Here is a 22,709-nt window from a genome sequence, read left to right on the forward strand (position 1 = left end):
GAAGGCCTGCAGCAAGGTTCAATGAACAAGCGCTAAGCACGTCAAAGGAGCCCTGATGTCGCTCTGCTGTAAACATGAATTTGTTCCTGGGCAGCCTAGTATGCTTTAAATATATCTAAAAGAAACACTTATAAAATAATTTTCCTGGCATAGACGTTGACACTTGCAACACATTAGGAGTCTCTTATACATGCATATGTATAACTATATGTGCATATGCTGTCGAGTCTCAGCAGAAGGAGAATCAAGGAATCACCTTCCAGGAACGGCAGAGGATCCCAGCTTGCTCTCTGAGTGGGTGGCTGCTCTAGAACAGGCAGACGATCTGTCTCTAGTAGGTGCATATCAACAGCGCTGAAACTTAGACATCTTTAGCTCTGAGTTTATGTCAATTGAAATTGTTTTTGATTTCTGAGCTGTGATATCCTTCTATTGGGAAACAGTCTTTAATTTTTGCTCAGAGACACAAAAAGCATCATTTGGTGTGGTTGAAAATGAAAAAGTACAAAAAGAGAGTAAGAGAAAATGAGAAACAATGGAGCTGCACTTGTGGCTTTTATGTAACTATTTTGTGGTAATGCAGTTGGCAGTTCTCTGACACGTGGCACTGAAGTAACCTCACTAGCAGAGCAGGTGAAGCATCTTGTAAAATATTCCAGTGGATGTTTGTGGGGTTTTTTTTTTCTGTATTTAAAATCCTGTGAATGAGACGTAAACTTCATTTAACTTATTTCTTGAAAGCATTAGTTCCAACTACCCTGGTTGTGTTTTACTGCAGAGATGTGCTTGTTGAGAGGAAATGACAGGTTTTATCTACCATGGTCTGGATAGTGCTTCTACTATCTCCTTGAAGGGTCTTTCCTTGAATTTTGGCAAGAACATTATTGAGGCAATAGGCGTTATCATTTGCTTCTAAATGCATCACATGTCATCGCTCGCTAGGCTTGTTCTTTGTTGTTACAGCAAGGAATTTATACATAGCACAGTCAAGTGGGTAGCTGGACTTTTGCCTAGCTGTGCAGTGAAGGGATTCAGGCACAGCACAGATTGGGAGCTGAGTTTGTTCTCCTTAAGCAGTAAAGAAAGAAGCTGGTGCCTGGCTCTGTGAGAGCCGATTTGATGTTGTTTCTCTTGTACGTTGTACCAACCCTCTTTGTACTTCTCTAGTTGAAGAAGATTGGTGGCGGTGGCTTTGGGGAGATCTATGAGGCGATGGATCTGCTGACCCGTGAGAATGTGGCCTTGAAGGTGGAATCAGCCCAGCAGCCCAAGCAAGTTCTCAAGATGGAAGTGGCTGTCCTGAAAAAGCTGCAAGGTAAGGCAGAAAGCTCTTTGGAAGTGCTAAAAGTCACTGTACGTGTTAACAATTAGAATCCAAAGTTGCAAATGTTATTTACAGTTTTCTCTTCAGATTCCGTCTAAATGTGATGGTACATTAAGTCATTCAGCTCAGAAAGTTATTACATTCTGCAAAGCGTCCTACTCAAGTGAGTTCCAACTACGGGGACTCTTTTTGTCTTCCAGGCTGTAAGAACAATGAGGAGACTTAAACGTAATTATTGGTACACTGCTCTGTGCAGTTTAGTACTACTGACGAGATAATAAGGAATAGAGCAAGCAGTGTTGGACTAAGAAAGGAGGTTAGGTGATAGCCTCCCAGAGGGCAGGGACGATGTTTGTCACCATAGCGCTGTGAGCGTGACAGAGTGTCCAAGTAAAATGGTTGATAAGTAGATGAGTAGATGGATATTAGGAAAAATTTTGTCACTGAAAGGGTTATCAGACATTGGAATGGGCTGCCCAGGGAGGTGGGTGAGGCACCATCCCTGGAAGTGTTCAAAAGACAGGTTGACGTGGTGCTGGGAGACATGGTTTAGTGATGGTGTTGCATTTTGTTGTTTTGTGGGTGTTTATTTTAGTCAGAGTTAGGTTGATGGTTGGACAAGATGATCTTGAAGGTCCCTTCCAACCTAGAAGATTCTGTGATTCTGTGATTCTGAGTGCAAAAAGTGGATAACATGAAGTATAGGGAAACTGGCAATTAGTTAATTTTTCATGTACCTGACTGTCCTGAAGGCAAAGTATGAAATGATTTTAGGTCTTTTAGGTTTAGGAGTGGTGGTTTTGAATTATGTTAATTTGAATGATACGCCTATTGTTAATTTTCCCTAACACAACTTTATATTGGTTTGGATATTGAAGTCAGCTCTGGGACCATCAGTTGCTCTAGTTGACCTTGGCAAAGCTTATAAGCAGGTTTCAAACTGACTGGGAAGCAGCAAAAAGGGAGCCTTCCTTGACTCGTGTCCAACCCTGCTTACACCTAAGAAATTACACTGAAGGGGGACTTGCCTTATGCCAGGATTTTTCTGTTTCTGTTTGCTCAGATGAAACTTCCTGTGCTGATCTTTAAAGTCTTTAAAGTCACAGTCATTCTCAGGAGTGAACTGGTAGAACAGGGTGAAAGAAGCCAGCCAGTATCCCGAAGGCTTTTGCAGTGCTGATGAGATCCAGTTTAACAACAAAGGGCGCAAGGGAGCAGTCTTGCTGCAGTTGTTCCTGGCTGAAAGAAGAGTGAGGGGGCTTCTACGAAAAACTGATCACTAGGGGAGGATGTAAAAAAGGAATTTCCAAATCTGCCTTTGAGGAACTGAGAAGTGCTGTTTGCTGAAGTGCATTGTGCATGGATTTCCTTGTGAAGGCAAGGCCAGCTATTGACAGGTTACAGTTTACATGTTGTAGTATAATATGCCTTTGAAGGGATGTTCCTTTTTGCAGGATTCCCGCTTGGGCTGAGGAAGCACCTTCCCATGAAGCAGTGAGTGGTGTCCTTATCACCAGGGCTCATGCTTCAGAGATAGTGTTGTGGCCCTTTGTCCCTGTCTGTACCTCTGCCCTTACACAAAATCTCCAGAGATATGAATTAGAGGGTGAGACTGTTGCAGGTCTTGTGTAACAGGGTTTACTCAATGTTTGTGACAGATAGCCTCGAGGCAAAAGTCAGTAATTATTTTGGAAGGTCAAATAGTTTTCCACAGTTCAGCTCTTCTAAGAGGAGGACTGATAAGGCCTTTTTTGAATACACCATATTGCAGTAGATGCAGCTGAGCTGTGTAAAGAGAATTGAAACAAAGGAGAACTCAACCCATGTCATTAGGAGGAAGGTTGCTGTTGATCTGTGAAAGGCCTGGATACACAGAGCTCCCAGAAAACAGCAGAGCAGGCGGTCTGAAAGCAATGTAGTGAGGGCAAACAAGGCAGAGATTTAGATTTTTTGCATTTGGTTATACGCTTGGAACTGCTCTGAATTGAGCGAGGGTGTGACTGTGTAGAGCGGTGGACTATTAGAATACCAAGAGACGATGCTATGGTGCTGGCTAGTGTCACTTTGTGTTACATCCAGGGCAGGGGATGCTTGAAAAACATGACCTGAAGTCACCAAATCAGAACCAGCATCAGAAAATGTGCAAGAAGTTGACTAATACTCACGCTTTGCCATCAGTGTTTATTTCTGGAAAATAGTTGAGAATACCAAATGCTTGAAAAAACACCCACAGTTGTACACAGCATGATCCTGGTAATTGGGGAGAGGGAGTGGTGGAGTGTGGAATTAGGACAGTCCCTTGGCAAAGCAGTTAGCAAATATTAAGGGACAGAAAAGACAGAAGCAGCAGAATTGGCTATGCATCAGCTATCCTGCATTTAAGAATGACAAATTACTTCGGCCATATTTTTATAAATCAAGCTGTTCTGTGAAGAATTTAACTTTTTTTTTTGGTTCAAGGTTAATCCCCAAATGCCTTACTGAAATAAATGATAAAGTTAAAATAAGAAATAAGGTTGAGAGAGTTGGGAATCATGTGTTGTGTATGTTTTCACTGTGAGCTGTTGCGAAGCGGTGAGAAACATTTCAGAAAGGGAGATGCTGACTTTATCCAAACAGTTGATGGATGGAGGAAGCTGGTGGCATTATCATAGGTGATACAGTCGGTTCATGGTTTTCCAGGTGAAAAGCAAGGGAACAGTGTTGTCTAAAATTCCTCTGTACTTTTCTGATAGAATTTAACATTGCAGTCCCTCTTAAGCAGTACAGCTTTACTGCTTTCTATTTAGGTATCACACCAACATTAAAGGACTAACGAGCTGCTGCTCTTTTCAGAGCTTTTGATGAGGGTCTTGCAAGTTGCTAGAGCTTCCCAGAGTCTGGGATAGAGAAGGCTGGCCATTACCCCATACTGCAGACTTTCTTCAGCACGTGATTTGGGTGCAGCCCGACCTTTCAGTGCAGTAGCTCCTGAATGGTTCGGACTGCAGGCCGTCGCCAACAGCCAGATTTCTGGGACACTTTTTGGAATGGCCACGTAAGGAACGCAGCCGCAGGTCCTTCACAGTGTCCTTTCTGCACTGGCAGTCCACACAGAACAACTGGGGAGCTAACCAGTTAATGACTCTTCTGGCGAGTCTCTGTGTCTTCTAATAAACACTGTGTGTAGTTTTCTATTGTGAGGGTGGTCGCTTTTTTTTTTTGTGGTGAGCATGGTCAAACACTATCACAGGTTACCCAGAAAGGTCGTAGAGTCTCCATCCTTTGAGATACTCAAAACCCAACAGGATGTGGCTGTGGACAACCTACTCTAGCTGTCTGCGCTTGAACAGTGGGAGTGGAGTAGATATCTCAAGAAGTTCCTTCTGACATGATTCTGTGATACTTGTGCTTGGCTATGTGAGATCACTGCCGCTTCAGCATCCCTCAACTGCCCTGTAGATTCGTTCTGTTCAGCTCTTACTTGATTTGATTTTTTCTAGCTGTATAGTGCTTTTTCTTTATCTGTCTAGATACTAATGTCTTTGCCAAAGGCAAAGTTCTTTTGCTTTCTATTGTTACTTGCAAGGATGGTAGATCATCTTCTGATCAACCTTCCAATTCTTTATACTGTCTTGGGGCTGGGAAGCACCAACAACGATGCCCTTCTAGGCTTTGGGTAAAACATGATTGAGAAGTCAGCCTACAGCATTTCTTCCTCAAGCAGGTGATGAGCTGAAGCTCTCAGTTGTCCTGTTGTTGTACATTTACCCCAAAAGTTTCCAGCAAAATTTCTGTCTTTTTCTTGCCTTCCGCAGACTATTTTAGTGAAAATCAAAACCTCTTGGTCCCACAGAGTTGCTGGGCTTGCAGGGCTCAGGACATTCTGTCTGCTGCTACTCTATCTGGCCAATTCTAATCAGAGCACCACAAGATAACTTTTTTTTTTTTCCATCTTTGTCAAGCACTGTTTGGCTTACGTTGTCCTGTTGCTCCCTTCTTCTGACAGGGCCTCGGTTCTGTTGAAACAAAGCCGTTTTCTCAGTGTGTGTTGGTAAGCTTGCTTGGGGAACAGGGAAGTTGCATTCTCTTTTTGGTTTGCCTGGAGGATCAGAAAATTTTCTTTCCTTGAAGAAGGCTGCTGGGTGTCATGGAGAGTCCAAGGAACAACATCAGAGAATAGACTTTTGCAGTAATATATTCTTATAGAATCATAGAATCATCTAGGTTGGAAAAGACCCTTGGGATCATCGAGTCCAACCATCTACCCTACTCTACAAAGTTCTCCCCTACACCATATCCCCCAACACCACATCTAAGCGACTCTTAAACTCATCCAAGGATGGTGACTCGACCACCTCCCTGGGCAGCCCGTTCCAGTGTTTGATCACTCTTACTGTGAAGAATTTCTTCCTAATGTTCAGTCTAAACCTACCCTGTTGCAGCTTGAACCCATTCCCTCTTGTTCTATCGCTATTTGCTTGTGAGAAGAGACCAGCACCAACCTCTCTACAATGTCCTTTCAAGTAGTTGTAGAGAGCAATGAGGTCACCCCTCAGCCTCCTCTTCCTCATACTAAAGAGTCCCAGCTCCCTCAATCGCTCTTCATAAGATTTATTCTCCAGGCCCTTCACCAGCTTCGTTGCCCTCCTCTGTACCCGCTCCAGCGCCTCGATATCTCTCTTGTATTGAGGTGCCCAAAACTGGACACAATACTCCAGGTGTGGCCCCACCAGTGCTGAGTACAGGGGCACAATCACCTCCCTGCTTCTGCTGGTCACACTCTTTCTAATACAAGCCAGGATGCCGTTGGCTTTCTTGGCCACCTGGGCACACTGCTGGCTCGTATTCAGCCACTTGTCAATTAGAACCCCCAAGTCCTTTTCCGCCAGGCAGCTTTCCAGCCACACTTCCCCAAGCCTGTACCGATGCGTGGGGCTGCTGTGGCCCAAGTGCAGGACCTGGCACTTGGTCTTGTTGAAGTTCATACCATTAATGTTGGCCCATCAATCCAACCTATCTAAGTCTCTCTTATGTATGTATTTATCTCTAAAACGTGTGCAATAAGTAACAAGCAATATGGAAATGATATGAAAAATTCATGGTGTACAGCGGTAAGAAATGTGTGTATGTAGTTGTGAAGCATAGGGATAATAAAGTAACAGCATGAAAAAAGATAATACAAAAATTATTTTATAGACAGCTAATAGAGAATTACTCTACTAAGGATGAAAATCTTATCTATAACAAATTCAGAAGCTGTTTCAGGGACAGTTTGGCACATCAGCACAGGGAACTTCTGCATGAATACAGCTTCTGTGTCAGAAGAATACTATTTTAGGGCTAAGCCCTCATTTTATTGCCTTAATCACTACTGCAAAATTATCTTTAGTGAGATAATTGTATATGATTGTACCATTTGCACATAATTTTAATCTATTGGGCTTTTCTACTTTGCAGTCAAGCATTTTGAAACCAAGCCTAAGCTGCATTGGCAAAATAGTGGCAAAATAGTTCTTGCAGATGCAACTTGTCTCCAGCAGAGCAGGATGCTGGTTTAGTTGTATCCGCAAGTGTTTTGCTGTGTAGACAAGTCTTTTGATCACGCACGTTAAAAAGCGAATGGAAATAAGATCTGTGTGGCTAAATGAATTAGCAGCTTAATTATCCAGAAAGCAAGAAGGGGCCTTTGCTGGTTTTTCTACGTTTCACCCTCTTGAGCTATGTCTACATTAAGCGAGCAGTGTGTTACCAGCAGATCAGTGGATAGAAGCTCAGGCCTACACATCTCCAGCATCTGTGGCTTGGGGATTTTAAACTATAAACAGCATGTGTTCAGGGGATTCTCCTTTGGGTTAGTTTTAATCTGGTCCCCCTGTCTGAGGGACCAGTTGTTGTTTTGGACTGTCTTCTTTAGGATTTGGGACTATTTGGCGTGCATCTGGAATGGAGCTTCTGGGTCTGTTTGCTCAGAAAAGTTTATATGACCCAAAGCCACTCTGTGAGCAACACTGACACATGGTAATTGTGATGATTTAAGGCAGCGTGGGGGCTTGCTTTAAAACCTCGTTGCTATTATAAACCAGGACTCTGTGACTCCTGTTCTTTGGAATCATGGGGAGAAAAAATTGGGTGGTTTCCTGTCATTGAGCATGTCGAAGGAAGAGTCCTGTCACTTCTAGAAGCATAGATGTTTTTACGTATCTTCGATGCTTTTCTAACCCTTTGGAATACAGAGAGGAAGAAATCTGGCTGCTCTCTCTGTGACTTTTTTTTCCCCACCCTGGATTTGCTGTGGAGCAACATCCAGGTGGCAAAGGAGCACCTGTGAAATACTATCCAGACTCTGTTGCCAATCTCTGGGGTCTTTAAGGTTAATCAAAACGCAATGGCTCTGTTAGAACAGCTCTTGCACAGCTTTTGAGGTGCTTGGCTTGTCACTCTGCCTTTCCAACAGCAGCCTTAATTGCAGGAATAGTAAACCAGTATCCCTGATTAAATCCAGTGGATTATTTTCTCTTGCTTTCAGGCTGCTACAGAGGTGTAGAAACCATCTTTACGTGCCAAACCAGGCACTGTGTCTGCTCTGGATGCTCAACTGGGGCTGTGTGAGACCCAGCAGCAGATCCTTTGAATTCAAAAGCATTCTTCCTGTCCTTACCCGTTTCTTGATAGGTCTCTCTGGGAGCACGCAGAGGGCTTGTGAGACTAGACTGGTGCAAAAGGATCTCTCATGAGGCATGCACTTGAGATGCCTTCTGGTCCACTGACTTCCAAAAATATGGATGTGGCCACGGCATTCAGTTTCCTTTGCTGGGATTCACCATGGAGCAGCGTAACAATCGCGTTGTCAGTTAAAACGGCCAGATTATTCTGGTGCTGAGCACTGTTTGCCGTTCATCCCCGGTGGCAATTTTGCCCTGGTGTGAGGCTACGGGGCCCCACGTGCTTGCCTTCGGCCTCACTCGGCAGCCAGATATTCCTAAATTCTCTTCGGTGTGTCATTTGCTTTGTCAATGCCTTCTTTTCAGTGTGACCGATCTCAGTTGCGTAGGACTCTGATTAATTTTATTCTGCAGTGCAGAGATCTTCTGCATATTGAGTAGCTGTGCAAGATGCAGCCCGGTCACAGGCATTGTAGTTTTTAAGTACCTGATTTTATTACAGCAGATAGTGAAGCAGAGCTGTCTTGCTTGTTCCCTGTTTACTGCCAGGGGTTGGACAGGTAAGGGTTTCCTAATAAAATAAGGAAAGAGAGGGGATCTTGCTTGTTGTTTCTCATTTGCCAATCCTGGTCTTTTCTTTTTGCACGTGTGCATTTTTTCATGTTAAAGTGGTGCCTTAACTCTCTGTGATTCAGTTTCTGTTACTTTTGTAGACATGTTTTATATGTTTCTGCAGTGTTTTGCTAGGCTGATGGAAGCAAGCTATTTGTAAAGGCTGGAAAGCAGGGTAGATGACCCTTGGCAGGTTTTTAGGCTATCACAGGGTGGCAGATTCAGACACTTGATGTAGCTGTAGCCTCTCTGCCCGACACTGCATTTTTCCGTGTGGAAGAATCCTACGGGTGTTTGAATAAACTGCCATTTGAGCCCCATGTTTTCTGTGTCAACCATGGTGCCACGGGATGGGAGAAGGACATGGGATGGATGAAAGAGGATTTAAAACATGGGGTTTTTGAGGCTGTGTCGAATTCTTACTCCTTTGCTATTCTGCCTTGCCCTGTGTGGGGTCTATTATCAATTGCTCATCTTAAAGTTTTTAGTGGCCTCGGGAAACAAGCAGAGGGAATGATGCCATGCAAAGTCTGGCAGCTTTGCCTTTTACTGTTCGATTAGAAGATGACGACCAGCCTTTTGTTTTTATATCCATTAGCTCATTCATTTATTATAGAAGCATTAGCAAGGTTAACCCAGTTGATTAAATCCTAGTCGGTTACTATTGGATAATGTAGTTATTTAAGCCTTACTTCCAGCACGGAATTTGTTTTCTTTCATGTTCAAAACTCCTTGTCTCCAGCTGAGTTGACAAGTCCCTGAAGTCGGTTAGTTTCTCCGGCCAGAGATTAAACTTGCTAACTGCAAAGGAAAGAAAGCAGCACGCTAGTCAGCTTTGCCAAGATAGAGGCACCATTTTCAAGTAAAGTTAGAAGATGATGAAAATAACTCTGGTTTCATTTTCTAGTCCTGATGGATCCTCCATTTCTTTCGAATATTTGAACAGAAGTGAATTCAATATCCCCACAATACAAAATCTGTGATAAGCTGATAAACCTGATGCTGATGTTGACAGGTGAATAAAAAAGAGGATAGCTGGAAAATGTATATTATGTCTATCGTGTAGAGCCTGAGAAATAGCTGCAGCTTTCCAAATGCTGGTAAGAGCAATTGTGTAGCTAGATGTCCACAACTGTAGGGGGCCTACAGGAGAGATGGGGAGGGACTCTTGATCAAGGAGTGTAACGATAGGATATGGGGTAATGGTTTTAAACTGAAAAAGGGGAGATTTAGATTAGACATTAGGAAGAAATTCTTTACAATGAGGGTGGTGAGACACTGGAACAGGTTGCCCGGGGAAGTTGTGGATGCCCCATCCTTGGAGGTGTTCAAGGCCAGGCTGGATGGGACTTTGAGCAACCTGGTCTGGTGGGAGGTGTCCCTGCCCATGGCAGGGGGGTTGGAACTCGGTGATCTTTAAGGTCCCTTCCAACCCAAACCATTCTATGGTTCTATGATTCTGTAACTGTGCATATAATCAAGACCCTGGCAGTGCCAAGTGCTCAATGAAATTATGTCACTAAGTGCTGGAGCTTTTCCTATGCAGTTGTCTTTTGGGTTTTGCTGCTAGCTGGCTGTGCCATGCTGGTTATTTTTGGCCAGCGGTGTACCATTGGGTTTGATACTTCATGTATTACCTGAATAAAAAGCAACTTGACTGATGATTCTGGAATTAAGCTGAGTTTGTGATTAGAGAGGTCAGAGGCTGCTGCTGATGCGAGAGGCAGGCTTTAAAGAAAAGTGACTGTTTGACACGCATAGATCCAGAGGATAATTTAGGCTGGCGGGGTGGAAACCTCTAATCTAATCTCCTTCTCCAAGCAGGAAGAAATAGATCGGGTTGCTCTGGGCCTTTCCAGTGAAGTTTTGAATGATCTCCAAAGATAGAGATCCCACAGCATCTCTGGGGGGAGTGTTCCAGGGTTTGACCACCCTCGTGGTGAAAAAGAAATGACACCAAGTGGGAATTTCCCGTGTTGCAGCTCATGTCCAACGCCTCCCTATGTGTCTCTGAGGAAAGTCAGGCTCCATCTTCTGGGCGCTGCTCTGTTAGGTGGCTCCAGCCAGCAGTTAGATCCCCCTCTGCCGCCTTCCTGAGGCTGAACAAACCCGTTTCCCCGTTTCTCTGACACTTTCTGTGAGCATCACGTTCTCCTTTTCCCACAACCATCCTGGTGTCCGCTGCCGGACTCGTGCTGTTATGTCAGTGTTGGTCTTGAACTGCAGAGGAAATGTAAGAGTAACAGCAATTGTAATGAGATTTATGATAATCTGTGCGGTAGAAGTTTCTTCAGCGTTTTGGGTGGACTGTTAGCAACAAGACAGCTCATCTACAGAGATGAATCACAAAATAATTCTAACATGAATTTAAAAGATTAACTTCTTGAACTTCTTTGGGGAGAAGAGTGGTTATTTGTTTTCTGCAGGTGAAAATGCAGGAAATACGGAGTCTGTTACCAAAAAAAAAAAAAAGACATTTCAAATTGCAACAATAATGTCACATATTTCTTTCCTACTATTTATTTGATTAGTTTCATTCCTGTATTGAAAATACATTGGGAGTATTTAAGAACTTAAACAAATAGAAGATTGGAATGAATATTGGTTTGCAGCAGTTTGAAATTGATCTGTGTGGAACAATACACTCACAAAAGGATCATCATTTAATTTTTTAAGTGCTGTGTAATGAAAGTTTTTCATGTGATGAAAGTTTTTAAGTATTAACATGGGGGTTTTAATCGTATCTCTACACGATGATGAGTATCTGTCCTAGGGCCGGTTTTCCAGATACTTGAAGTTATTTTTAGACATGAGGACATGGTTATTGACTGTAATTTTTAAGTTCCTTCAGAACAAGAACGGTGAAGACCATTTCAGTAACTTCATTTAGTTCATTTTAGTTTAAAGGCAGTGGTAGAAAGAATATTCTTCCATGAATGAACATTAAAACATTGCCTTAACTAAATGCTTGGAAAAATGGATGCATGTGAAACAAAATAAAGCACGTGTTCTCTGAAACTTTTCTCAGGTCAGTGTTTATGAACATCAGGCTGATTTACTCCTCCAACCTGTCTTGGTTAGTTAACAGGGCAAAACTCTTTATAATCTCTTGCTCTGTTCCTTTACTTTGTTGGAAGATAACTGCTTTGTTTTAGTAATGAACAAATAAGGATATAGGACATATTTTCTAGAGTATGGGCTTGTGATCTGTAATATCGGAGTGGCTGTTCAGTGGAACAGTCTAGCAAAGGAGCAAGCGTGATCTGGTGGTTAATGCAGTAAAATGGTTGTGAGGCTCTCCGTATTAACTATGGCTTGGAATAACTTTTTTTAACCTTTTCTTGCTTTTCTGTGCTGCTCTCTCTGCTATGATCTTCATGCTTGAGGAGGGCGCGTGTGAGGAAAGAGGGCTTTTTCCTTCTGCCTTAAAGGAAAGTATGACACTGCCATCATCCTGGCCGCACAGGAGGTTATTAACGTGATTGTTCTTGTGGGCTTCATAATTCTGATCAGCCTCAGGACTGATCTGCAGGAATCCCAGTCACGCCTGACTGTCAGCCTCCATCTGCTACTTCAGCGTGGCATGAACTCCTCCGAGACAGCAAACGGTTGTAAGCTGGTGCCTCCTTTAGTTGAAAAATGAGTAAAAGCCTCAAAAACCCAGAGGGGTTGATGCTGGAAGCATTTATCCCATTTATATGACCAGCTGGCTGTGCATACACCACCTCTAAATGTAGCCTGCTTTCTCTACGCTCTGTTATATTCCTTTTTCTTTCATGGAGGAATTGGAACAGTCTTCTCTCCCCCGCTTTCTTCTTCCTTTACTGGTGTTGCTTGTGTTGCAGAATAGTGCATGGGAGAGCTGTTCCAGGGAGAGCCTAAGTTCCTAAGACCAAAACATCAGGCCGGAGCCCATTTTAGGCTGGAAAGGAGGATTCAATATCAAATCAAATCAGTCTGGGATGTGGGTCATCAAGAATCATCAGCATTCAGTTCATCATTTTCAAAAATTATAGTAAGCAGGAACATATTGTCAGCCTAAATGTGCACACAATTCTCAGGGATAATAAATTAAAAATGTAAATGGTTTTTCTTTTTGTAAAATTTTCTGATCCAGAAAACAATAATGTTATGGAAGACGCTGATTTAAATAAATAAAATTAAAAAAAAAGGTCTCACGAATATAATCAAAATCAGAAAAGGCAGTACCGAATTAGCAGGGATGTGTTTTAAGTCACAATCAAGTGTATTGGACACTACCACTCTTGTTTCACTAAGTGATTGATTTAGGTGGCCAGGTTCTCCCAGTCAGCAGATTGGTTTTTAATGTTCTTGTCTGTAGTCTGACAGCAATAAAAAGCACGTGGTGTCCTGCTTATCAGTGCTTTGCAATTATTTAAAACATAAAAGCCAGCAAAAATTGGAGTCATTTACCCTTTTTACCGTGCAGTAGCTCTCACTGCCAGTCGAAACAGTCATTGTTTTGGCTGTTACCTCAGTATCCATCTCCTGGTGCTCCGAAAGGCAAAACGAAGCAAAGTGGGACTCCCAGTGTGTCTGCAAATAAGCCAGGCTGGTCTGTGCAAATCTGTATGGATTTAAAGGAGTCAGGTCTAGGGTGAGCATGGACCTGTGCTGGCCTGTCCATCCTGTCTGAGACCTCTGGAGGCTCCCAGTTTGCTGAAGCACACCAGTATCATAAGCGCCTAAAGAAACATAGCTTGTTTTTTCTGAGGTTATCCAGGTATGTTGACCTAGCAGCCACAAATCTGGCTTTGAGGTTGCCTTTGCATCGACTGGAAGGCAGCAGAGCCATCCGCGTCGGGACCCGTGGCAGGAAGACGTGTAGGACAGCTGGGGCTTGCTGGCGGTCCCTTCTTGGTAATGCCCACGCCAGGACGTGTGCTACAACCAGAAAGTGTCTTAAGGAGTTCCCTCAGAGAACCAAAACCCTGTATGTCAAAATCAACACTGAATTTGCAATGAATTTGCAGATAGTTGGAAACCAGTGGCACCCAGTACTCATGGGCACAGACAGGACACGGGCTTGGTCTGTGAGAAAAAGGATCAAGCAGGAGTGTGCTGGCTGCCCTGATGTATACTGAGGAGAGTTACATTCCTGATCTCTGAATATCTCTTCCTGAAATATGGTGGTCTGTGACATTCCTTGATGGGCTCAGCATGGTCTTCCACACTCAGTCCTGAAGCTGGACAATGTCTTTAAGTCTGTGCTAGAGACATGAAGGATCTGCAGCCGCATAACCTTCCTGCTTATCTAACCAGGTATAGGTGGATACTAGGATTGATTCGTCGGTTGGTTGGTTTGTTTTAAGCCTGTTCTTCCGAAGGGAGTAAGGGGTAGCCAAGGCCTCTTGTCCCTCCAGTTCTGGTTGCCAGCAGCTCTCTTTATCTCCTTTTGGTAGGAGAGAGAGTGTGGGTGTTCTGCTGTGGGATGCTGCTGGATCCTGGAGGGCAGGCTCTTGATGCTCTGAGAGCCCTGGGATGGAGCTCCATATTCCACAGCCATACATATTGCTCTGATCAAAGCTCTGGTTCTCCAGTGAGAAAGCTGCTTTTTTGTCTCCTGCTGCCCTCCAGGCTCCTATTCTGTCACATCTTGCTGTCCCCAACAGTTTTTAATGCCCCAGGCCTATGGTGCACACAATGAGAGCGATAGCGGGGTCCCAAGGGTGCTGCAGGCAGTGCAGTTACTTATTACTGTATATGTTAATGTTTTTCCTTTTTTTTTTTTTTTATTTTAAAAGTAGGTGGTATCAAACAATAAGCTTTGGGTTTAAAGCTAATTAAAATCACCATTGCTCAAGTGCTTCAAAGAAATACAGGGCAAAGCTATGCAATGCTGGTCACCCTCTTTCCCACTTAGAAACCCCACCAGGAACCAAATGTTCACCGTTCTCCTGTGCATCGACCTTTACTCTGTTATCAGTAGTCTGCTATTAGAGGACCACGTGCATCTTACTTCCCCTTTTGCTAACACAGAGAGCTTGCCATCACAAATCCATTACAGGTCAGGATCTGAAACCACAGCCTCCACTCTCTCTCTGCTTTTTTTTTTTTTTTATTTTTTTAAGACGGATCCTGCCTGGTGCCACCTGATGGAATGTAGACGTTGTGGCAGCACTTTTGTAGCACAGAGAACAAACCTAGAGGACTAGCTGAGTGTTGCAGGGTGGCTGGTTGGTTTTGATTTTGCCTGAATAGGTGTAGTTTGTGCTTGTAACACCATGCCAGAACTCAACATGATATCACCCAGGTTTATTTCCTTCTTTTATTATGAAATTCCTCTAATGTTCCATTCAGTGTTCCAATGGAGTTTTTCCATAAGCATCTTTCTTTTCCAGATGTTTCTGCCTGTTAAAATCAGAGTTTGTCCATGTTGAAGTAGCATTAGTTTAGCTGTTTCGGGGTAAGCAGTGCTAAGAGCAAGTGTAGTGATGGTGTGTAAAAGTCAGCGTTTACTGGGTAAAGTTGGTGTAATTTGACACTGTGCAGCATGACATCCTTGTCTCTAAATTGGAGAGACATGGATGGACCACTTGGTGGATAAGGAATTGGCTGGATGGCTGCACTCAAAGAGTGGAGGTCAGTAGCTCGATGTCCAAGTGGAAACCAGTGATGAGTAGCATTCCTCAGGGGTTGGTACTGGGGCCGGTGCTGTTTAACATCTTTGTTGGGGACATGGACAGTGGGATGGAGTGCACCCTCAGCAAGTTTGCCCATGACACCAAGCTGTGTGGAGCAGTTGACACGCTGGAGGGAAGGGATGCCGTCCAGAGGGACCTGGACAGGCTTGAGAGGTGGGACCATGCAAACCTCATGAAGTTCAACAAGGGCAAGTGCAAGGTCCTGAACCTCAGACACGCCAATCCCAGGCACAAATACAGGTTGGGTGGAGAATGGATGGAGACCAGCCCTGAGGAGCCCGGTGACGACAGGCTGAGAGAGCTGGGGTTGTTCAGCCTGGAGAAGAGAAGTCTCCGGGGAGACCTTATAGCAGCCTTCCAGTACCTAAAGGGGGCCTACGGGAAAGTTGGAGAGGGACTCTTGATCAGGGAGTGGAGCAATAGGGGTAACAGTTTTAAACTGAAAGAGGGGAAATTTAGATGAGATACTAGGAAGAAATTCTTTACTGTGAGGGTGGTGAGACACTGGCCCAGGTTGCCCAGGGAAGCTGTGGATGCCCCATCCCTGGAGGTGTTCAAGACCAGGCCGGATGGGGCTTTGAGCAACCTGGTCTGGTGGGAGGTGTCCCTGCCCATGGCAGGGGGGTTGGAACTCCATGATCTTTCAGGTCCCTTCCAACTCTAACCTTTCTATGATTCTAATGAGCTTAAGCGTTCTGCCAGTGAACCTGTGAAACCACGTGGTCATGTGTGCTACCCATAGTTTAGTTCAGGGCTGGTGGTGGCTGTGGTGGTGTTGCATGCACATGGTGGTGGTATAAACTGCAGTTTGTCACACTCTCACTTGCGCTACCTGTGTCAGTTTGAGAATTCAAGGATCCTTGACACTGATTTCCACTCATAGCTATTTCACAGGAGTTCTCTTGTTGAATGTCAGTACTCTCATGAGCTATGAGATGGGGAAGTAGAAACAAAATCAGTCTGTCCTGCAAAACTCCCTGCCTGAGGCCACTTACGGTTACAAGCCCTTGATCAGAAACCGTATTTATGAAAATTGTCATCACAGGGTTGTTATCTTATTTTCCATTCTGTATGTTTCTGTTTCTTTTCAGGGAAGGATCATGTTTGCAGATTTATTGGCTGTGGAAGAAATGAAAAATTTAATTATGTCGTCATGCAGCTTCAGGTGAGTTTTGTGCTTCTCCTCTCCCCCCTTTCCCATGGAGATGGCATCATAGCGAAGGATTTACAGTGAGAGAATAAGGCCAAACACTGATGTAGAGACTTTGTTGTACATCGAAAGTGGGTGGAATGGGAGACAGTGAGAAGGGGTGGTGTTGCTGTGATATCCCTTGGGGTAGCTCCAGTTGTCAAGATGCGCTGAGATATTTCATAGCTCTCCTTTTCTGTCTAAGATGGCTCTCTGTCAATTTTCTGAGAAAGCACTCAAATCAGAACGCTCGCAAGAGCTACCCACAATATCCTGCAGCAGTGGCAGCTGTTTGAAGTATCTCCTGCTGAGCTCAGTGATGCAGCATTCAAAATACGTGTCTTGTACCAGGGCTCAGAGAGCGGTGGGAGCCAGTGGTGTCACACCAGCAGCACAATGCTCTCTATGAAAAGGAGTGGCTCCCCCGTCTCTACCAAGCTCAGCAGTACCTTGGCTTCTGCTGTGAAAGTGTTTTCTCCTGTTTGAGCACTGCTGATGTTAAGTCAACACGGTTAAATACTAGGGTAGCTGGCACACAGTGGCTGTACTGCTAGGCAGCCAGCTACTCCTACCAGAGGTAGCCAGCTGGAGTCTTACATGGGTGTCTACACAGGCCACAGTAACAGCAGGAGCTGCAGGGACCTCTGCATGGTTCAGCATGGAACTTCACCAAGAAAACTTACACGGTTAGATCTTCGGAGCCCAAATATGGTTGCACTGTCACGAAAACAGCTTTGTTTTAGAGCATACAGTCGCAGGAGAATAAACTGGAGGGGAGCAAGCGGGAAGAGATGGCTGAGTCAAAAACACGTGGAAGAAAGGCCTTTAAGGAGGGGGAGATTGTCCCTGGCTCGAGGGCAATACTTTCTAACTAAAGGTGCTTGCTTCTGACATTTGCTTTAGGGGCCTGGAGCACCTCTCTTACAAGGAGGGACTGAGGGACGTGGGTCTTTTTAGTCTAGAGAAAAGGCAGCTGAGGGGGGATCTGATCAATGCTTATAAATACTTAAAGGAAGGGTGTCAAGAGGATGGGGCAGGTCTTTTTTCAGTGGTGCCCAGGGACAGGACAAGAGGAAATGGGCACAAACTTGAATATAAGAAGTTCCACCTAAACATGAGGAGGATCTTCTTGACTTTGAGGGTGGCAGAGCCCTGGAAGAGGCTGCCCAGGGAGGTGGTGGAGTCTCCTTCTCTGGAGACATTCAAAACCTGCTTGGACACGTTCCTGTGCAACGTGCTCTGGGTGGACCTGCTTTGGCAGGGGGCTTGGACTAGATGATCTCCAGAGGTCCCTTCCAACCCCATATCACTCTGTGATTCTGTGACACAGTTGCCAGTTGGAAGCTGGCGCATTTCAGCGCCTCACATAAGAGTTGACAGGAAGCTTGTCCTGTCTCTCTGGCAGTTTGTGTGATCAGGGCTTTGCTGTGCAAAGCACTGTATGATTATACAATACGAGCCTACCCTTCCCCTGAAGAGCTTACAGCCCATGTCATGTTTCTTACGTAGAATTTGGGTGACAGAATCTGCTGAAGTAATGAGAAGTAAAACTACTGCATAACCTGGAAGGCTATTTCTAATTAGTGAATAGTGAATGAAGTAAAATAGACACCAGCAGACCTTGGTACTTCTTGAAAGTAAACTTCTGAGTCTTTTGAAGTGTAGTAGTTTTACTTTGCAAGGCAGATGTATAAAGCCATTAATGTCTTGGTGCTTGGTGTTGCCTTTTACGCACCGTTGGCATCCCAGCTGCTGTTACAGATAGAAAAAAAAAACCTTTTGCTTTCTAAACAACCCTGGTTATTGCTGCTGCTGCAGTGTGAGTGTGAGTATGATTCTTGAAAGGGTTAATCTGGATAGTAAGCCTTATGAGGAGAGGCTGAGGGAGCTGGGGGTGTTCAGCCTGGAGCAAAGGGGGCTGAGGGGACACCTTCTCGCTCTCTACAACTCCCTGAAAGGAGGGTGTAGCCGGGGGGGGGTCGGTCTCTTCTCCCAAGGAACAGGCGATGGGACAAGAGGAAATGGCCTCAAGTTGCTCCAGGGGAGGTTCAGATTGGATATTAGGAAGAATTTTTACACTGAAAGGCTTATTAAGCATTGGAAGGGGCTGCCCAGGGAAGTGGTTGAGGCACCATCCCTGGAGGTTTTCAAAAGACGGGTTGACATGGTGCTTAGACACATGGTTTAGTAATGGGGGGGGGGGGGGGGGGGGGCGGTGAGGGGGGTTCTGTATGGTTTTCTTTTGTTTTTTTATTATAGTTAGGTTGATGGTTGGACTAGAATATCCTAAAGATCCCTCCCAACCTAGATGATTCTATGATTCTAATCTGGAGCTCACAGAGTCATAGAATCGTCTAGGTTGGAAGAGACCCTTGGGATCATCGAGTCCAACCATCTACCCTACTCTACAAAGTTCTCCCCTACACCATATCCCCCAACACCACATCTAAATGACTCTTAAACACATCCAGGGATGGTGACTCAACCACCTCCCTGGGCAGCCTATTCCAATGGAAGAACAAGGCTTCTAACCCCACCAATCCTGTCCTTAACAAGCCTGATGAAGACGACTACACCATGGAAAAAAAACGTCTCTGCGCAGAACCTCTTACTTTCTAGCCTGTTCTGGACTACATAGCTGAACTCGTAGAGCAGGCAGAGCTAAAAATCATTTCACTGTTTGCAAATGACGACTTTTTAAGTCTGCACTGGGGGAAGGGAATCGCGGCAAAAAGGGTCGGCGATGAGCTCTTTTTGAGGGCTTTTTGAAGCCGGGTAGAGCGGCCTGTCTGCGGCGGGAGCCGGCAGCTTGAGGGCGGGCTGCTGAGGGGGCCCGGCCGGGCCCAGCACCCCCGGCGGCAGCTTTAAACGAGGCGTAACCGCTCTAACGGTCATTCGCTGAGGGGACAAGCCTCCGGGTGCGGAAAGCCCGCACTGGGGAAAGGGAATCGAGGCAAAAAAGGGTCGGCGAGGAGCTCTTTTTGAGAGGTTTTTGAAGCCGGGCAGAGCCGGGCTGGCCTGTAGCGGGAGCCGGCAGCTTGAGGGCGGGCTGCTGAGGCGGCCTGGGCGGGGCCAGCACCCCCGGCGGTAGGTTTAAATGAGGCGTAACCGCGCCGGGACCGCTCCCATCCTCCTCCCCCCATAAAAGGGGCTTTTCAGGAGCGCAGTGACTGGGAGTAACCCAGAGGGCCACCTAGGAGCACCGCCACAAGGTGCAGGGAAAGGGCATGTAGGGAGCAACTGAAGCTCTGTCAGCTCGGTGGGTGAGTCCTGCTGCTGGCATTGCCCCCTCAGAAAGAGCTTAGCCAATGATCTCCACCCGGAGGAAGGTCATGCTCTCATCCTCAACCAGAATGGATGTGGGAACACAGACAGAGCTCCCACAGAAGCATGCGGCTGTCCAGGTCACAGGCTGCAGGGAGCGCCAGGATCTTTTAGTGGTAGTGAGTGGCGGCTACGAGCCCTGCTGTGTGAGATGTGAACAAGTGAATGATCTGCTCGGCCTGGTGGCAGAGCTGAGGGGGGAAGTTGAAAGGTTGAGGTGTACTAGAGAGGAAAGCAGCCAGGGACTAGGAGCCCCTGTATCCAGCCCCAGTCAGGCTAAAGGTAGAAGCCTAAATGATAAGAGTGAACGGAGGCAGGTTCATGGTCAGGGCAGCAGAACTCTCCCCTTGCCCACCTCGCCCCGTCCTGTACCTCTGAAGAACAGGTAAGAGGTTCTGGTTGAGGAAAGCCAGTCGAGTGAGGATGTAGATGATGGGCAATCTACATTACAGATGCCTCCTCAGTCAAAAAAGCGTACACCCCAGATCATGACCACAACCAAGCTGGAGTGCCTCTACACGAATGCACACAGCATGAGCAACAAACAGGAGAAGTTGGAAGCTACCGTGCTGCTGGAAAGATATGATATAGTGGCTATCACTGAAACCTGGTGGGTTGAATCCTATGACTGGAGTGTGGCTATCAATGGCTACAAGCTGTTCAGAAGGGACAGGTGAGGAAGGAGGGGTGGAGGTGTTGCCCTCTATGTTAACGAACGGATAGAGAGTGAGGAGATGTCCCTAAAGCCCTCCCTGGGGTCAGATGAAGAGAGAGTTGAGAGCTTGTGCGTGAGGATTAAGGGGCAGGCCAATATGAAGGACACTGTTGTGGGCTGTTGTTTATTACAGGCCACCTGATCAGGATGGGGAAGTTGATGAGGCCTTTTACAATCTGCTCAAAGTAGCCTCACAATTGCAGGCCTTGGTTCTCGTGGGGGATTTCAACCACCCTGATATCTGCTGGAAAGGCTACACAGCCAGGCATCTACAGTCCAGGAGGTTCCTCCAGTGTATTGATGATAACTTCTTAACTCAGCTGGTGGAGGAGCTAACAAGGAGAGAAGCACTACTGAACCTAGTACTGACAAACAAAGAGGGACTGGTGGAGGACATTAAGGTTGGGGGCAACCTTGGTTGCAGTGACCATGGAAAGATAGAGTTCAGGATCGTGGGCAGTACATGCAAAACAAGAAGTAGGACTGAAACCTTGGATTTCAGGAAGGCTAACTTAGACCTCTTCAAGACACTGCTAGGAGAAATCCCATGGGATAGGGCTCTGGAAGGTAGGGGGGCTCAGGAGAGCCAGTCAATATTCAAACATTCCTTTTTCCAAGCTCAGGATTGGTGCATCCCTAAGAGCAAGAAATCAGGCAAGGGAAGCAGGAGACCTGTGTGGTTGAGCAAAGAGCTTCTGAAAACTACTCAAGTGGAAGAAGGAGGTTTACACTGAGTGGAAGAAGGGACTGACCACTTGGGAAGATTACAAGAATGCCATTAGAGTATGCAGGGATGAAATGAGGAAAGCCAAGGCCTCCTTGGAATTAAAATTGGCAAGGGATGTCAAAGTCAACAAGAAGGGTTTTTTCAAGTATATTGAAGGCAAAAGGAAAACTAGAGAAAATGTGGGCCCACTGTTGAATGGTGCCATGGTGACAGAGGATGCAGAGAAGGCGGAGTTGCCGAATGCCTTCTTTGCTTCAGTCTTTACTGCTCAGGCCAGCCCCACCATCACTCTTCAAGCTAAAATTCTCCTTCAGCTTCAAGGTCTGCTGAGACATGGTTTCTCATGTGTCCCTCTGACTGCTGTGTACTGCGGTTCTCCCTTTCTCTTCAGTCACTGGGACTGAAGTCTCCACTCGAAGCTTTGCAACTCATTGCATCTGCTCTGTTTCTTGGCCAGCTTTATGGTGTTCATATGGAAAATAATGGCCATTTTCTGTCTTTTCCTGGGGGCCGTATTGGATATTCACGTGCCTTGGGTTTTTTCTGGAGAGCAGATGTCTTAAACCATCTTCCAAACCAGCTGGGGAAAATTATGGCACATACCAGTGTGCAGCTCTGAAAAAAAATCTTCCTCTCCTTATTACTATTGAATAAGAGAGTTGGTGTCTAAGGAACCACTTTACAGTGGAAAGAAAGATCTGCTGTCAATTCAGTAACACGGATCTTTCAGGATATCCCTGATGCCTCTAATAAGCTGTCACAGAAATTAAAAAAGATAAACACTAGAGAAGTAGCTTAGTCTTATTTTGTTCATGCTCAGGAGCGAACCTGGGCTGGTTGTGGTGGCTTGGCTGTCCTGGATTGAAACATGGGTCAAACCAGCTTGAGAGACCAGTCATACGCTAAAAGAGCCAGTTGCAGTTGGCCCCTTAATGTCTGTAGATAACTTGAGAACTGGAAATGGGTGGATAAATAGATGGCATTTCACTAGAAGTGTTTGGAATCTTTTCTGTATCTTCTGTTGTGCCTTTTGTTTGAATACATCTGGACTTGTATTACAAGCATGTATGTCTTTTCAGAAGCAGAATCACGAGATTCTACAGTATAGTGATAATTAGCATGTCCCTGTAACTTTTGGTCTTGATGCATGATCTCTGAAATAGTGGACTTACTCATAATGTTTTTGATCAGTTGATAAATGCATTAGTTCTGTGGATTAGAGGGGTACACTGCCATAGAATACACTCATTTTAACACCTTTCTCTTTACAAAAATAAAGAGGTATAGACAAAACTGAGATGATAGAGATCAAAGAATACTGTGATTCTTCTGGTGTTTAGTCTGTCCTTTTTTTTTCCCTAAATTGTCTTTATTTTCATGTACAGCTGGTAGACATTTTTGTCCTACAAATTTAATTAATGAGGTAAATTACCAGTTTTTTTTAAATAAGTATTTTTTAAGTCAGTGGAAAAGTCCTCCTCTCCTGATTTTTGGGGGTGATTCTCTTGA

At 45.2% G+C, this 22,709-nt stretch overlaps 1 protein-coding gene across 1 annotated transcript in view; it reads left to right on the top strand.

Moving 5' to 3' along the window:
- Nucleotides 1–22,709, top strand: part of TTBK1 (tau tubulin kinase 1) — a 97,457-nt gene that overhangs the window by 11,391 nt on the left and 63,357 nt on the right. The window contains exons 3-4 of the mRNA XM_074168396.1: nt 1,168–1,315; nt 16,337–16,410. Of these exons, the coding sequence (XP_074024497.1) occupies nt 1,168–1,315; nt 16,337–16,410 (222 nt within the window). The remainder of the gene's footprint in view (nt 1–1,167; nt 1,316–16,336; nt 16,411–22,709) is intronic.

Source organism: Numenius arquata, chromosome 2 (assembly GCF_964106895.1).
Source record: "Numenius arquata chromosome 2, bNumArq3.hap1.1, whole genome shotgun sequence".
Classification (NCBI taxonomy): domain Eukaryota; kingdom Metazoa; phylum Chordata; class Aves; order Charadriiformes; family Scolopacidae; genus Numenius; species Numenius arquata.